The sequence below is a fragment of the Centrocercus urophasianus genome, unplaced genomic scaffold, assembly GCF_019232065.1.
Source record: "Centrocercus urophasianus isolate 14NV4802_14NV808 unplaced genomic scaffold, USGS_Curo_1.0 seq_25, whole genome shotgun sequence".
NCBI lineage: Eukaryota > Metazoa > Chordata > Aves > Galliformes > Phasianidae > Centrocercus > Centrocercus urophasianus.
The window spans coordinates 3504484-3522253 of NW_024884811.1; the positions used below are offsets into that span (position 1 = coordinate 3504484).

The 17770-nt window shown below is 39.0% G+C and overlaps 1 protein-coding gene across 8 annotated transcripts in view; it reads left to right on the plus strand.

Annotated features, from left to right (window-relative positions):
* IQGAP2 (IQ motif containing GTPase activating protein 2) overlaps positions 1–17770 on the plus strand; it is a 120348-nt gene that overhangs the window by 65708 nt on the left and 36870 nt on the right. For 3 of the 8 annotated variants that reach the window (XM_042825969.1, XM_042825972.1, XM_042825971.1), the window contains exons 5-14: positions 46–122; positions 4989–5056; positions 5424–5537; positions 8223–8404; positions 9023–9110; positions 9720–9883; positions 10399–10486; positions 12832–12995; positions 13518–13678; positions 16459–16583. In XM_042825969.1, coding sequence (XP_042681903.1) covers positions 46–122; positions 4989–5056; positions 5424–5537; positions 8223–8404; positions 9023–9110; positions 9720–9883; positions 10399–10486; positions 12832–12995; positions 13518–13678; positions 16459–16583 — 1231 coding nt within the window. The remainder of the gene's footprint in view (positions 1–45; positions 123–4988; positions 5057–5423; positions 5538–8222; positions 8405–9022; positions 9111–9719; positions 9884–10398; positions 10487–12831; positions 12996–13517; positions 13679–16458; positions 16584–17770) is intronic. The other 5 variants (XM_042825970.1, XM_042825973.1, XM_042825974.1 and 2 more) reach the window with 5 other exon arrangements.

Here is a 17770-nt window from a genome sequence, read left to right on the forward strand (position 1 = left end):
TTCATTCTAACTGTATATTCTTTTTGTTTTGTTCTTTTTTTTCAGATTTTTTATCCAGAGACTACAGATGTCTATGATAGGAAAAACATACCTAGGATGATATATTGCATTCATGCTTTAAGGTAATTGCTGATGGAAGTAAAAGCTAAAGTGACTAATTTAAGTGTCCAAGTCTTGATCAGCATTAGTACAACCAGTACGTCACAATCCATCAGAATTTACAGGTTCAGTGACTTAATACTAGGGATGAAAGTAAAACTAGGGCAAATTATTTCCAAAATAAAAATGAAGTACTACTGAATTTAATGCAAATATCCCGCTCAGTATATAACCTTCACAAAATGGTTTCTGTTTTCATATCTATTTTGAAATAACACATACCAAAAATTAATTAAATTTAAAAAGACCTTAGCAAAATATTAGTATAACTGTGGGAACAGAGTTGCTGATCAGAGTGAAAATGAACTGGCATTCCTCTTGCCCCGAAGTAGAACAAATAATAACTGTGCTATTAAGTCATTCATAGGAAATGTAATGTTTTCCAAGCTTTTGAAATTCTTAGCAATTCAATTTCAAATGTGAAATCTGGGAGGGCTTTAGCCTCATCATTAAAGTAGAGCTTAAGTCTTTTTGTCCTTCTGCAAGGAATTCCTTGTAATGTTTCACACTGAAAGCACTGAACATCTGCTTCATGCCACCCCTGCTGTAAGAGGCAAAGATGCGGGCAGGCAGCTCCTCCCTCCCACAGCTCTCCCAGCTCATTTCCTGTGCATAGAGACCTTTTTATTACTTTAACTACACCTCCACAAGCCTAGTATGTAACTTATATCCAAAACCTCACTTTTTTTCCTAATGACACTCAAAGACACATCAGCTGTCCCATGGGTATAAGTCAGGAGCCATACAGTGCATGCTGTTATTAAATTTTTTTACAGTCTAATCCTTAAAATTATGCGCATGCTTCTACACTCCTGTGTGTACTTTCTGCCAATAAATACAGCAAACCACCAAAGTTCATCTTCTCCCAGGTGCTAGCAGTTCAGACTCAGTAACTTTGCTGTATGATTTTTGTTAGCTCTGACAAGTGTTGCCATCTGAAATTGCTGTAACTGCTGTAATGCTAACTGTCCAGGACCGTGTGAGGCAACACTTGCCTCAGCCCTCACAGGTCTGGCTCTTCTGCCAGCTAATGTCTTGTGCAAGCCCGAGGTGATTTCCTACATCAGAAATGTGGGCTTGAAAGGCTCACCGCTAAAGTGAGAGGTTGTGCTGCATTCCCCCTGCTGGTGTCACAGCCAGCTCAGATGTTTTGCACAAGGTGAGAGATCACTATGAGCTTTTCCAATAGGTGTATTCTTGCAGAGCAAAGGCTTCATCAACTGTGGGTTTGAAAGTTGCTTGAGCAGCAAGGCAGCATCTTGGCATCTCATAAGATCTCCCTAGATTTTGCAGTTGCAATAACTTTTTGCTTCTTAAATTGAATTCTGCAGTGTATTGGCCTCTGATATGAATTTCTGTTCCCTAGCTGTCCCAAGATTAATGTCCCTGTCAGGGCCAGTCCATGATGTTTGCGTTCACTTCCTAGACTTTGTTGTTTGAATTTTTTTCTCACTGCATATCAGCACAAAGCTGTAATTCCTTGCTTCTGATCTATTATTTTAGAAATAGATTTCTGTAACACACTTTGCTTATGATGCTTTGCTATGACAGGGTGTAGGAATCAAAGAAACAATTGCTGAGCTTTGTTTACTTACAGACCTGTTTCTAGAATGCATGTTATAATCATCTCTCAATTCAAACTCCAGTATCAGTATTGAATTACAGGCAGTCTGTGCTGATAACAGCCTGGGAGATGGTAGTACTGAGGACAGGGCACTGCTTGACCAGCAGCATTTGCAGTTGGTCACCAGCAGTTGGGCTGGTGTCTGGAGCACTGAGCTGCAAGAAGCCAGCTCTGTTTCCCTTCCCACTACCCTGCTGTTGCCTGCCTTCAGCTCCATGCCAAGCACCTGCCTCCACCCCATTCTGCTCCCTGGGTCTGTCTGAGCATCCTTGGCAGGGAAGCCAGCATGGGGATCACTGACCCTAGAAAAGTTCTTGGGTCTGGCCACACAGCACCTAGAAGCAGAAATGGCACGCAAGGATTTTCCCTTACCATCTGTTACATACGAATTGGATCACTACATGAAAATCACCACAGGGCTTAAGTGCTAAATTCTAATACATCTTGGAGCACATGCTCAAATTTCAAGGGCTTGTAACCTAGAAAAGTTAAGCACTTTGAGAGGTAAGCAGCTGGCCTACTTTCTATTCTTGCTTAGATATTACCAAGTTATTACCCCAACACAGGAAGCTTGAATTTCCCAATGAAGCTACAGGAGTTTAACACAGATAGGATATTTTGTCTTAGTCTCATACTTGAAAAAACCAAAACCATCTCCAGTTAAGATTTTTTCCTAAGTTAATTTCCTGAAAAGATCAGTATGCATAAGTGCTTAAAATTGCCTCTTTAATTAGAGTGAAAAAGATTTTACTATATGTAATGGAACCAAATGTTAGCATTTCATATGAAAGTCTTCAACTATTTGGGTTTCACTGATCATTGAGCAGATGGAGGGCCTGGAGACAGGAAATGATTCTAAGCAAAACTGTTTAAATATTTCGGAGGTATGTTCTGCTTCAAGCCTGAAATTAAGACCATTGCCCTTAGAGCATGTGGAACAACTTGCTCTGTCAGAAGCAGCCCTGATCTGTCCAGGAAGGAGTGACTTAGCAAGCAATTTCTAGATTCCTGATAAGTACTGTTACCCTCGTACTTTTTCATGTTGATACTTAAATGCTTAAATCAGCCTTAAAAATACTAAAGTATTAGTCTCTTTTTTTTTTTTTTGCACCGTTTTTCTTAAGAAATCTTTAGATTTGGTCTTGGTCTAAATGAGTTAAACACCTCCCTCAGTTAAATGTACACGCTAATGATGATTCTTATTCCTAAGTAGTGGTGATTCAGATTTTGACTCTTCTGTCTCCACTGCTCCCTAAAACACATAGTTTTCAAACTATCTTTACAAGAAAATTGCACTACGTTCTGGACGAACTAGTTCTGAGGCTGGACAGTTTCAAATGTACGTTTTCCTAGGAAGAGAGAATAACAAGCATATACTTATAAAAACATGTTATTTTCAGATTTGCTTGTTATAGCATGCTAAACATGAGCTAAGCTTAAACAAGATTGAGGAGTCTCCAGTTAATCAGAACTGCAGCTCCACACTGGTTTGATGCAAGCAGAGCTTCACCTGGGAAGAGCTCTTTCCCCATTGTATTCCCCCCCTCCCACTGCCTCCTATGCAGCCTTCCAAACCCCAAGCCCACTTTGATTTTATGAGATCCCCAAGGATCATGCTATATGCACAAATGATTTATGCAAGCTGTTTCAAGTGAACTCATTCCTTAGTGTAGAGCAGAATTCTCCTTGTGTTCCCTGCAGAACTCAAATTTTCAGCACCACCTGGTGGTTAATAATCTTATCCAAGCAAAGTAGTGTAACGCTCATGGCCCAGCATCCTCCTGGAAGCTTTGAACAGCCAAAACATGAATCTCTCATTCATGTCACTCATTTCTTCTCTGCATCTCCCTAATGAGATTACCCCCAAAATGCTGATCAGCCCTGTGCTGATTTCCACAATTGCTGGTGCATCTGTATGATCTCCAGCACTTCAACCAAGGTTCCAGCCCTGTCTTTAGCCTGCAGTAAATCTTTTTATCAGCCTGCAGTAGAATCTCTTTATAAGCCTGCAAAAAGAGATTGGCAGCTGAGGGTGAAGAAAGGTCTTGGCTCATTATTGTAGTCATGTACCTTTCTTTTATCCTGCTGTAAGTATCTTGTATTTAACACTGTTTTGAAAGGTGAGAATGGCAGTGGCAATTGACAAACTGCAGCGCTCAAAAGTGTGCCTGAGATGTGCTGGTGTATCCATCCAGGTTTTGACAGCACAGAGGAGCAGTAGCTTGGAAGATGAAATGCTTATCCTTTGTGCTCTAAAACAATTATGGCAACTACAAATACTGGATCTGAAATCTCATCCTGCAATTTCCTACGAGACAAAATAGAAGTTAAAAATGCAAACAAAAGGGAAATGTCCCCTTCAGCAAGTAGATGCTAAACCACTGTGCTCATCTGCAATGTATAAAGATGTAGATGAAGTAATTTGAATAAGAGATCTGGAATGATCCTGTCAAAGGAACACATTATTTCAGTCTTCTTTAAAATCCTCCTGTTGATAGTTGGTCCCTGTTCACAAAGCTTTATTTTGTTCATTGAGTTTCACTGATAAAAGAAAATAAATAAATTTCTGCCTAGTGTTTGGAGGATACTGTGGAAAATATGTAATTTACTTAGCTGTTTTTCAGACAACACCTCAGCTCTAGGTATTAAAAGTACACCTGTTTGGTTTTTATTTATACTGTACTGAATCAAAAATACTTGTTCCTGGAGAGCACTTTCACATTAAACTTCATTCTGCCAAAACAAACTGGTTAATGTCACAAACATACTTGAAAGGGGCTAAGTGCATATTCCCCTACACTTAGTAAGAAGGCTGTCAGTGAATTGTGTGCCTTCAGCTAACTAATTGTAAGAATATATGAATTCAAGTCAAAACAATTACAGACCCAAAGTAATGAGCTATGCTAAAGTATATTCATATCTGATTCTTGACCATATTAACTCTTGAACTTCTTTAGAAACCCTTAGTGGAAAGCAGTTACTAGTTCACACTTCCTCTGTGATCTGAGACAAAATAACATTATGTTTTACAGATCCTTCTTTGAAACTTCAGGTAAAATGCAGCGAGAAGATAAATTTGTTCTGTATCCCTCCATGAAAGATAGATGTTGAAGGACAACCTTCAGAGTGGCAGTTATTCTAGGAAACACACTCTTGAATAGTGAACACACCAACGTCTTCTAATGCTTGTTTTTTTCCTTTGTAGTTTGTATCTGTTCAAACTAGGATTAGCGCCACAAATTCAGGACCTACTGGGAAAAGTAGACTTCACAGGTAATAAACTGCTTATCTAATCATGTACTACGTAACTCCTTCGTGCAGTAAATCTGCTAACATTGTGCATATTTTCCATTACGGTCTTTCTCCTCCCTTAGGGTTGTACAGAGCAGATCCTAATTAAATATGTGGGAGGTTGCAATTTTTAATAAATGTCTGTTTTTGAAGGGCAGAAGGGAGTGAATTTGTACAGAATACTTGTCGTATCTTAGCTTTCTTCAGAACATAGGGACAAAAGCTGCTAAGAACCCCTGATCACATTTGCTTTCAATAAAATAAAATTGCACTAGTATTTGTAGGTATGGTGATTCACAATGATGTTGCTCAGATTTTGTTCTAATAATTTCTTTTCTTTTGTACTCAGAGGAAGAAATCAGCAACATGCGAAAGGAGCTAGAAAAGTATGGCATACAGATGCCATCTTTCAGTAAAATTGGTGGGATTCTGGCCAGTGAATTATCAGTTGATGAAGCTGCATGTAAGTAAACTCTTGTTTTGGTTCTGTTTTCTACTGAATAAACTGAAAGAATGCCAACAAAATACTGTTTTAATTCTTCTATCTTGCCCATCATCTTTTGATAAGTAATTAGAAACGCAGTCAAATTTTCATTGACCATTGCATTTTGTATCTGTTATGAGATCTTTTGCTATTTGTCCATCTGTACTTCTGAGCAGAAAATATTTTTATGCATGTCCATTGCATTTTAGGAAGTACTATCAGAAACAAACACTTCTTTCTATTTTTTGCATGTGTTTATTGTTTTGGTATCTAGAATTGAAGAAGTGAGCTCTTTGGGCGACTCCACCCCAGAAAGGGTACAATGGGCTACCCAAGGCAGCATATCTAGTGAAATTAAAACGTATCAATACGGAAAAGGAGTGCACTGAGTTGAGGAAAAACAAGCAACAACAGAACACCCTCTGTTATAATTAAGTGTCAGTGCGGCTTTCCTAAACTTTACAAAGCAAAATAATTGAAACAAATTTATTTCTGATTTAGTGTGAAGTTTCCAGATATGAAATTAAAGCATGTTTCCTTGTGTTGATTCATCTTACCACATATTTTGCAGCTTGCTGCAGCTGATTGCTGTGTGTACACTTGTGTAAAGCCAGATCTTAAAATACTCTCTTTAGAAATAAGGTTTGTTTTTCTGCTTTTTTTAGCAAACTTCTAGAGATTTAGTGATGGCAAAACACCTTTTTTCCAGTGAGCTTCCTTCCTTCCCTGATGATGAAAGGACTGCAACTTCCTTTTCTGAAACCTTTTTATAGCGTGTATGTATAGTTTCCTTTGACTTTGGAAGAATTTCCATCCATTTATGGAAAAGCGGTGTTTCCTGATGCTGGTTCTGTCTCTTTAGGCAGGCAGTGTGCTGTCAGTAATATGCCCCCCTCCCCCCCAGAACAGGAAGTATCTGCTGTGGGAACCCTCACACATCAGTGAGGATTGATGTGGAGATCCTGCTGCAGGAGGGCTATCACCCTGCTTCGGAAATGTAGTGAGCAAAAGGAGAAAGAAGAAGTGAAACAACTGCTAATGCCTTTTGTATGCTGTCAGCAATAGTACAAATTAGTCTGCAAAGAATGCTCTCAAGTGCTCTCAGAACTGACTTTCATCCTAACTAACCATATTTTGTACCTCCAGACTGCTCCTGCAGAGATCCAGTCATGTTTCTCATTGTTTCTCTTGATTAACAACATCCACCAGCACAAGTTCACAGCTTTCCCAATCTTCATACTATCTGTTGTCCACTTGGTACTGGCTCCACTTATGTCAGAGGGACCTCTCACACAATACTGTACATCCTTTCTGTGTATTTTTAGGTACAGGGCTTTCACATCTTCACTTTGTCCCTTCAGGCACATCTTGGTCTTTATAGAGCTGAATGTCAAAGAAACCAGTGTAGCTCTCTACATCTTCTCCCTGCCAGCTGCTTATCATTAGAAGAGAATGTTGTACTGGCTTGAGCTGGAGAAAACTGCTTTAGAGCAACTTTCTAACACCTGGGGAACACTTCCATTTGATGCTTGCTGTCATGTAGCTTTGGAGGTTATAGGAGTAGGGAGCCATTATGTTTGTGACGCTGTCTTCCCCAGTTGCTCATGGAGATCCTTGGTTAGGAAAGGAGAAGGTTCATCTTGGACAGTTTTAGACCTAGCTTGTAGGATTGTGCCCTGCTCAGAAACTCTTAGCTATGTTTTCTAGGTCACGAATTTCACTGTTTGAATTTTCTTTTTCCTGCATAAAATATTTCAGTAATACTTATTTTAAACAACACTTTTGAGTAGTCATATAATCAGTTAGGTGTTGGAGAATACTTTTAAGATCATGAAGTCCAGCCATCCATTTAACAAGTCCACTGCTAAACCATGTCCTTAAGTATCATATATACTCATTAACTGTTGCTTTACAGACACAAAGGAGCTTTTACTGAGGGAAATGACTGAAAATGCTTTCAATTGCTGCATGTAAATGCATTCTAAGTGACATAGAACTTGAGTAACAAAACTCAACTCATGTTTGTTCTATCAACAAAATAGCAGCCACTAGCTGGGAGAAGAAAACTTAAAACAGGCAGCTGTCAGAGTGTTATCAAAGCTGCCACTGAGCAAATGGAGTATGTCTGTTTCTGCTGCTTAGGGGATGCATTACGATGGAATGTTCGAAGGAAAATATGCAAATTGTCTTACACATATTAAACCATCACTTCAAATAAATTAGAACATAGTATCAATATTAAATGAATATGAGGAGTGTCTGTTGCAGAAGGTTTCCAACCTGGTACTCTGAAAGTGTCTGTGGTGATGTGAGTATCAGTCCTGGGACTGAGTTGAAGGAACAGAGCTTGTATGCAGCTGACTGAACGGGCTGGAACTGGACAAAATTGGACAAGCTGCAGTTAATCTCATGGTCATAAATACACAGTTCTTGGATGTTTTTACTGCTACTTCTGTACTTAATGGAATTGTTTTATTGTCTTGCTACAGAAGCTAAGTGAATTCCTGTTAATTAGTGATTTTCCACCATTAATGAGGGAATTTGTATTTCTGTTGTTAACAGCATGTTATCCACTTTTTCTTTTAAAAAAGAGGACTGAGGTCAAGGAATGATTTGAATGTTTTAATTGCTTCCTAAAATCTTGGTTTATACTTCTAATTCTAGTGCATGCTGCAGTGATAGCAATTAACGAAGCTATTGAGAAGGGAATAGCTGAGCAAACCATTGCAACTCTGAGGAACCCAAATGCAATGCTGCTGAATGTGGATGAGGAACTTGCTCAGGACTATCAGAATGAGCTCTTTGATGCTAAAAGGAGAAAACAATCAAGTGCAAGACTTAAGGTAGTGGTATTTTATTAGGCCTCACAGTATATATATTCCTTCTTATTGCTTTTCGTGTTGTAGTATTATCCTTTGAGAAGTAAGCTAAATTAATTTTTAATATTAAAAATGAAATGGACTAGGATAAGTAATGGTGATCTAACAAGCAGGCAGGCAGTTCTAGAAGAATATGGTTAGTATGAATTTTGACATAAGCTCAGCAGCTTTGGCCAAAGGATAAAACATTGAAGATCCAAAAACAAAAAAAATATGTATATTTTTCCTCTGTCCCTTAAGGAACAAACAGATTTTCTGTTCATAAAACAGAAGTGATGCCTTTTTGGGCACAAAATATAATCTCTTACACAGGTCTTTAATGTAAATGTATTTGCTTTGTTTTCACTTGGGAGCTTATGTTCGTGACTGCTGCAAAATGTTGTGCTGTAGTTAAATGGGTACTTTCCAGAAAACACTTTAAATATTGCATAGCCACGTATCATAGTATGCAGGTTCATGTGGTTACCAAATTCCTTCACAAGTGCATTCAGCAAATTTTTCAGCCGACGTGATTTTAATGACTCCTGCTAATTGGCTGTTCTCCCTCAAAATTTTTGCTGATTGCTAATAATTTTGTTTTCTTAGGATGGCACAATCTCTGAAGAGGAGAGAGATGTCTATGAAGAACTGCTGACACAAGCTGAGATTCAAGGCAATATCAATAAGATCAACAGTAAGCCATTGAGGATCCTCACAGAAGTGTGCATGCTCTACCAGATTCCTTCTGAAGCTTGAATCCACAGGAACAAACAATATTTCTGTGGAAGCCTATAAAACATATAAAATACATTGTCTGTCTACAATAGGTTTTCTTGCTGCTTTTTCTCTACTAATCTTTTGGGGGCTAATGTCTGTTTGTTTGTGAGTATTGCTACAAGGATTCCTCAGTTCAGAATCTAATCATTTTTGCCTGCTTTGTTTCTTCACATTTGAGTTCCTTCTGTTTGCAGATTACTGTAAATTTTGACCCCCTCTTCTATATAGACTTGAAATATTTTCATAACCTAACAGTTAGCTGTGTTAGCTGTGGTTAAATTGCTCCCACATGTGCACATGTGCTCACACAGAGCCAGAAGCTGTTTTTTTTGTTGTTGTTGGGTGTGTTTTGTTTTTTTTTTTTGTAGAATTCATCTTCAAATACATAATCCCCTGCTGGAGACTGCCGCTCTGGCTGTCTTTTACAAAAAATGAGATGCTGACAGCCTTTGGGCTTTTTTTTTTTTTTTTTTTTTTTCCCAAAAAGTGTGTATTTGCTGTTTTATAAGCATTGTTTTCATTTCAGTTCACATGGCTTTAGTCCAAGTGAATGAGGCTATTGACCGACAAGATGAAGTGGCACTGATGGCAGGTTTGAACCATCCTGCTTTGAGCCTACTTGAAGTTCTGCCACAAAATTCCTCTTGGTACCTATTGCAATTGTGTGATTCTAAAGAACAGAAAATACAGGTAATTTAGTAGAATGGCTACTATGCATCAGTTTTACTTTTTGATTTTTTTTTTGAAGCTGGCATAAACCAGAGAGAAATTACCCTATTTAGCTTTCAGTGTCACTTAAGAATGAGTTTTATAAAGGTTTTAGAATAATAATTCCTGTACTAATCAATCCCAAAGCAGTTGTATATTTGCTCCTAAGAGCACAATGCAATTTTAAGAATTTACTAAGAAATCAGAAAAAAATTTGAGATGTGGCATGAAAGTCCCAGTAATGCTTGTTATATTTAATCTTTAAAACTTGAATACAACACAAGATAAAACCGAACGACAAAAAGTAAAAGCACTGGTGGAATTGAATTTCAGGGAGAAAATCACAGGGATAAACTAATGTTATGTGTACTGTGATATTCATATTGTCTGTTCAGCAAATACATATTCAAATCCTGGTGTCCCACTGAGGGTTTTTATCCCTTATCTCCCAACACGCTTACAAGCATAATCAAATCTATTTTTTTTTTTTATGTTAGATAGCAGGGGTTCCAAATATGCTCGACAAAAGTGAAATACAGAAAGAAGTTAGTGTTGTCAATGCGGAAGCTGAGGCTCACAAGCTTAGTGAGTAACTGTTTTAATACTCATTTTTTAGCATCGCCATTTGATTATTTTAAGACGATTAATTCAATCCACAATTCTTTGCATGTAGACTCAGTTTCTTAATCTGAAACCACGTGCATTTTATTTTGTAAGTGTTCTGAGTCACAACTGCCAAGTCACCAATCTGTGCTACATCAGATATATTCTTTTTACTTGAGGTAGCTAACATCTTTATTTGAATAACTTAAGCTACTGGTAAAACACATTGGCTGAATACAAACCACATACAGTGCATGGCTTGATGGCTTGAATAGCTTTAATCCTTACATGGGTGTGATAACCATCACTGTAGTATTAAAATAGAACAATCAAATAGAAGAATATTTTGCAATCACATTGAAGAAAATTATTCTCATTTTTAGATGCACATATCTGAATCTGATCTGTTCTTAGACTGAGAATGTCACAATACAAAGGCTACAAGATACAGTTTTTAAAAATATAGTTAAGGGGTTCTAAATTTGCAGTGCACGAATTGCTTTGTTCAACTGAAAACTTTTCTGCAAGGAGATTCTGCTTTGTTAAACTGCTGTCATTTCATGCTACGTCTGAGCATGGCTTAGTGGCTGTTCTCTGTATTTCCAGTGCTTTGAATCCTGGCTCATTGCTTTTGTAATGCAACTTGAAGGTGGTACAGTGAGATTAACCTAAGCCAGAAGCACGGCTTGACTTGTTAGCTCGGATGTTAGCTCTCCTTTTGTTGGTTAGGCATGGTGAGCAGTGTTCCCCTCTTCAAAGGGGTGCTGCTTTGCTATGGAAGCTAGAAGGAAAATTGTGAGCTGTGAAAAGCAGCTACAGTGACTTGGAGAGCAACTCATTTCTCATGTCTAGTTTTAAAAGGAGGTAGGGGAGAATGTGAACATTTTAGTGTGTGTTTTGCAATCTGCATGCTTAGTTCATGAATTAGGGATTGACAGCTTAGTTACTGACTGAGTTCAGTTGTGGACTCTGAGTCTTCTCCTCTTTCATCTTTTCTCTTAAGAAGCATGTGTGCATGCAGTAGCTTTGAGGGCCTTTGCTGTCTCTAACCACGGCTGCAGCCAAAAGAAAGCCTTTGAGAATAACAAGATCCTGTCCAACCATGCTTCAGTGCAATTGAAATGACAGGCAAAGAGTTTGTATAGGTGGGCCTGCTTACTTAGAGGTTTTCAAAGTCTTAATCCTTTATAAGACCTAAGTGTTGCTGTGTACATGAAAGATGAATGGTATCTGCTGCACAAGCACTCTTGTACGGACTTTCAGCAGTCAGCAGTGTCTAAAAACATTCCCTGGCTAAGAGGGTAAAAAAAAGAGATAAGAGAGGAAATGGGAATAATCTTGCTGATGGAAATGACATTTACATAATTGTCATTCTTTGCTCTGCCATATGCACTCTAACCTTTAAAGTTGTTTCCCTTTGCGCAAGGCCGAGGTGGTACCTTGTGCAATATCTCTCAGGGTGTGTTCTGGCCTGAGTTTCCTCAGAATTGGCTCTTCCTGGTGTGCAATTATAGTCACTGACTAAGCTGGAGGTGTTGCTGGGCTGCTGTGGGTCCCCAGGCTGGTCCCCAGGTTGGAAGTGTTTTTCTGCTGGTGTTCGAATGTCCTGAAGTGCATTCTGCCAAATTGAAGCTGTTCAGGGATTGAGAAGGATTGCATTTTCTCTGGTGGTTTGTTTGACACAAAAATGTGAGCTATGGGCCATTTCTAGACAGTCGTATTTGTGAAGAATGATCTTCAAGACTTCAGTGGACAAGGGATAGCACAAATGCCTACAAGAATTTGTGTGTGTTTTTTGCTTCATTTGAGCCACTGAGAAGCCCACCAGCAACCTTGTTCAGCAGATTTCTACCAGGCCTCCTGAAATGGAGTCACAGTTGTCCTTGTTGTGGGACAGGTCTGTTCTACATGGCTGAGTTAGGTTCTGCTAAATGGAGGATGTGAGGGAGGAAATAGAACACAAGGAAGAAAGTGTTTGGGTTGAGGTGGGACTGGAGTAATTGAGATGACATACTGAACAGAACAGAGAGATATTCCATCCTTCTGCCTCTGAGCACAGGTCAGATTCCTGCTTTGGATTAAAGGTATCATAGAGGATCCCTAATATCTAAAAGTCCAGAAGCTTTTTTTAGTTCTCCATTCAATTATTTGCTGAAAATTTTTGAATAGATGCATTTTGCAACATGCAGTATTTTATCTTAATCTGATGCTTTTCTCCAATGACAGAAAATTATTTTCTTTGGATAACCTAACTGTCACCTACATGGCATAAAAAAGTAAATGGCATATGGAAATTAATAGGTTTTTCTTTCCCTGCTGTTCTCTAGAACTTATAGCAGTTGACAATATCAATACTGCAATTCGTAACTGTGATCCTAGTAAAACACTGGTTGCACTGATGAAACCGGAGGCACAGCTGCCTGTTGTTCACTCATTTGCTGCTGTTATCTATCAGACTGAGCTGTTCAACCTCCAACAACAGAATGCTGTGGTAAGAATGAAACGCTTATGACCTGCTCTGATGTTACATAGCCAAGCTGTGGAACAGCATAAACATAGCATGTTATCATGTAAAATCAGACTTAATTCTCTCTCCATGGTGCTATGTGTATTGCATGACTGTTTTCAATTGAATTGGCAATACTGAATCATAAAAGTCATTTCTTGACACACTTTGCTCTGGCTGAGCTGTTGTGTTGCAACAAATGGACTTTTTTAATTGTTGCATGCTTACTGAGGACTAACCCTTTGTACATTGCATAGAAAAGTAATCCCCTGCTATCACAGTATGATCAGAAGAGATGGGACTGTGGGGCAAAGGGCCCGAAGGATGTGTAGCAAACAGTGAGAGCTCTCAGTGGTGTGTTAATGTGACGTGTCTGTGACCAGGATACATCTTAGCATTTCAGTCCTAAATCAAGTTCACATCATTGATGGTATCTGGACTGTGTAATTCAGATTCATTACACTGCTTACTTAGCTTCCTTACTTGAGGTACATTATTATCCTACAGAATTACCTGGCACACGATGAACTGTCTGTTGCAGTAGAAATGTTGTCAGCTGTTGTGTTGCTAAACCAGGCCTTGGAAAACAAGGACATCCAAATGATAAAGAATCACCTCAGAAATCCATGCATTGGCTTCAATAATCTGGAAGAGGAAAACTTGCAACGGTAAAAGTTCATTTTGTCTTGTCTAGAGAAGACTTGGCAACCTCTGCAGAAGGATAAGTAGGCATTTCTCTAGGTGGGCTGTGCAGTGCTGTGGCTCCGAAGCTGAAAAGGCTGCAAGATGATTCTCAGTCATATGTTAATACGGCAAAACATAACAAATACCAAACTGCTTGAGTGTCCCTAAGTGTAAGCTGGCTCACAACCTCAAATATTTGAGAGCAAGAGCTTATGCAAGGTGAAGGGAAGTATTTTCAGAAAGCAAACATTAAGACCTGACAAGAATTTTTGTGGAGACTAACATACAAACCAACTGTAGCTGGAAACTGTTAATCAGTAAACTCTTCACAGTACTGGTGGAGGATCTTTGGAATGTGATAATGTGCTTAATGTCTTAAGGTCAAGGAGACCCCTTGGACCCAGGCTAACCCTATTTTTTTTCGTTCAAGATTTAGAAAGATCTTAAAAATGTAGCACAGTCTGCTTGCTAAAAAGCTGAGTATGCTACTGTGGCATGTATGCATGCCCAAAGCTAAGTTAAATCCTGCACTTAGCTGCCAGCTGCTTGCACTGCCACATGTCTGACTTGTCACAGCCATGTGCTGCTGCTGTGCTCCTTTGCTTATCTGCAAAATAAAATAAAAAAAATAAGATTATCAGGCAGCTCTAGGGCCTGTGCAAGACCTGAGGCCCCTATTTGTGGGGATGTGGGCAGGTTCTTAACACCTGCCTATGGGTGGTGGAAATCTGAGGGCTGTTGGAGGGTGTCGTCAGGCAAAAGGGACAGCAGTGATCTGATCTGGTCACTGAAGGTCTTCACCAGAGGGCATGAATGTGAGAACAGCTCTTGACGCTGGAGGGAGAGCAAGTCAGGATAGGAATAACTGGTTAGTTTGTGGCATTGAGGGAAGGAAGGATCTGTAGTGACTTGGAGAAAAGGCAGAATGCTGTGAGGTGGAGCAAAATTAGTGTTCCACTTGGATTCTGCTCATGTCAGGGAGAGCCAGTGGGAGACAGAAAAAACACTGTGAAAATAGATAGGTGGGCTGCAAAATGTCCAAAGATAGTGATTTTGACTGATGGCACTGTGGCCTGTTAAACTTGGCAGTCGGTACAAATGAAACACTGGGAATTAATTGGATTAAGGAATAAAATAATGCTACAATGCCATTATGTAAATCTGAGCTGCAGGAAGACTTAATTGCACAGTGCCAAAAGGTAAAAGGTAAAGTAGAGCTAGAGAAATTTCTGTGAGGGAAACACTCAGTAGCTTTCTACTGGAGGGCATGCACTTGTTAAGGAAATGCCTTTCCCAGAACATAAATCTTCAGTGGAAATATGACATAGACTTGCAAAATTGCATGTGTTGTGGGGAAAGTTATTAGGAGTTGCTAGGTTCTCATAAATTCAGTCATTTTCTTACGATAACTGAAATGAGAAAAACAAATTGAAATTATGACATATGAAGTTTAGTACTTACCCGAGGAGCCACCTTCTTACAAAAGATTTAATAAGTGGGACTCATTACTAAGCACTTTGTAAGTTTTCAAAATAGAGTGAATAAATCAATGGGTTGCAGACCTTTTCACAACTATTAAACATGAACGTGCATCCTCCCACTTGGAAGTCCTTAAATGTAGTCTACCGAATGCTGAGAGGACACACCAGAGCAGGAAGTAATTCTTATCTATTTCCCTAGCAGCCACTCATTTCAGGACACAGATGAAAATATATTTCGTCTGACTCATGGTGGCAGATGAGTATTTTAATCAGGAATACTAAAATTATTTAACTTGCATGTATAAGTGCTGCAAAGGTTTCCATCGTGACTTGGTTTGTGATCCTTCTAAAAAGCTTAGGCTAAAAAGCCTGTGCTTGGAGGACATTGATTTGGGTGTAGAGGAGCATTATTCATGTCTTCACTCCTTCTATGGCCCATCATCCTCCATGTGCAACATGCAGTAATCTTCTGAACAGTAGGGGTTGCTACCTAATACTATGAGAGCAGATATTCTGCTGTTTGAGTTAGTGCAGCAAGAGGTGGGCAACAGTTTCTACCAAATTCATCTGTATTACCACACAGTAAAGGATCTGCCCAGTTTTGCCACTTTCCCTTAGAGGCAAAATGGTGACTGAAGCAAGCTTCTGCTCCTGATGGCTTCCTATCAGAGAGGATATAAAATAGTTCAGGACAGATGGTGAAGAAAAAAGCCATCATGTTTTTCCTTACCTCTTCCTGACAGAAAATAATAGCAAAACAAGTCATTTAAAAATCACCTAGTAAGCAGAAGTATTTGAAAATTATTTCTAAGAACTGTAAGGCTCATCATATTCCTGCCTCTATAACAGAACTTGGATGGGCCACCAGGTTGCATGGTATATTTTTTTTCTCCTGAGGTCACTAGAAAATTTCAAATTTTCTGGGAGGTAAATACAATTGACAACATAAAATCGTAGTGGACTGTGGCGGTCCCTGAAAGTACTGATATCTCCTGCTTAAGATAGTATCTGGGGGAAAGGCAGCCACTTCCCGAAATGATATCATCATCATTCTGCCAAGAAGGCTTTGGATTAGCATGTAGGGTCAGTTTTTCACACCCCAAAATACATGTGTGACCAAAAAAGCAGCTTGCATGTTTGTATAATTTCTGGCAGGAGATGAATTGGTCTGATAATCATTCATTGAAAAAGTCAATAAATTATGGATGATATATCTGACTAATTCTTAATGGCAATTTACCTTGTGTATGAAATACACTTATGTATTTTATATCTTCTTATAGTTATGCTGATACACTATTGTCTATTAAGTCAGAGGCTTCATCTCAAGGCCAAGATTATTTAAGCTGGAATGATATCCAGAACTGCATTGACATGGTTAATATGCAAATTCAAGAAGAAAATGAAAGTAAGTAATTCTTCCTGTACATTGGTGGCAGAGATGATAGTTTGGTTGCCAGGGCACACATTTCTGTGCTAAATGGCCTTGCACAGACTCTGATCAATAGAGAAAGCTGTTATTTTTGAATGGCTGTTGATCTTTAAATCCACTTAAAGTATTCCTGGTTGTGTTATGCCTGGTTCAAATGTATCCTAGCATGCCTACCATCTGCAGCATTACAAATACTGTGGTTCAGAATACTTGTCAGTATAGTCCAATATTTGAACTGGATGATATCACTGCAGGGATTTTACAGAAATTGTAAGTCAAGAGTGTATTGGAGGATAGGGTCAGAAAATAGATAACACACTATGTTAAACAGTGCTTCGTTAAGTGATTTCCAAGCCCCTGTTTTTAACCAGAGTTTGTAGGAACTGCAGAAGTAAAACAGTCTGTCCTGCTCTCCTTTCACATAATTTGATTTCCTATCTGAAAGAAAAGTTTATTGTGTAAATTCTAACATAAATGGTTTTGGAGAGTATTTCTTTCATTTAAGTGTGGCCCTAAATTTTGATGTTAAATTAAATGTGGTCATTTGGGCTTCAAAAGTGCTAACAGACTGAAGTCTCTGATGGATATAGATGCATTTTCCATGAAGTTTGAGGCTATTAGCTACCCTCTCCTTAATGCTATCAGCACAGTGCACCCTGCTTTGTTTAGCAGTGGTAAGAGAAGAGTCTTACCTTATGGAAATACGAAAACTGGCTGTATGTTGCTTCTGAACAGGGAGATGCAGGCCTCTTGGCTCTTTTGATGCCTACCCAGCCTACCACCCTTTGATACTGATATCCCATACCGGGATAGGATATAAGCATATTTTTTTCAGCGGGCAAAATTACTTTTTGTAACTCTCTGCTTCAATGGAGTCATGAATAGGTGAAAAAGGCCTTGAAATAGATGTTTCTTCTTTAGCAGTCAGTCTCTACTGAAGAAAAAGCTTTGCTTGTAGTTTCAGTAGTACAGGATTCTGCCCAAAAATCATTAATAGGGCAGAGAATGCAGGAAAAAGGCTGGCATTGATTTCCATAAGCAAGCCTGTGTGGCTGCCCATTCCTGCCTTAGCCCTCATGAGAGCATAGATCTTGTACCCACCAGCTGTGGATGGCGTGGCAGCAACATGGTGAAAGATTATCAGCTACCAGTGGAGGGTGTCG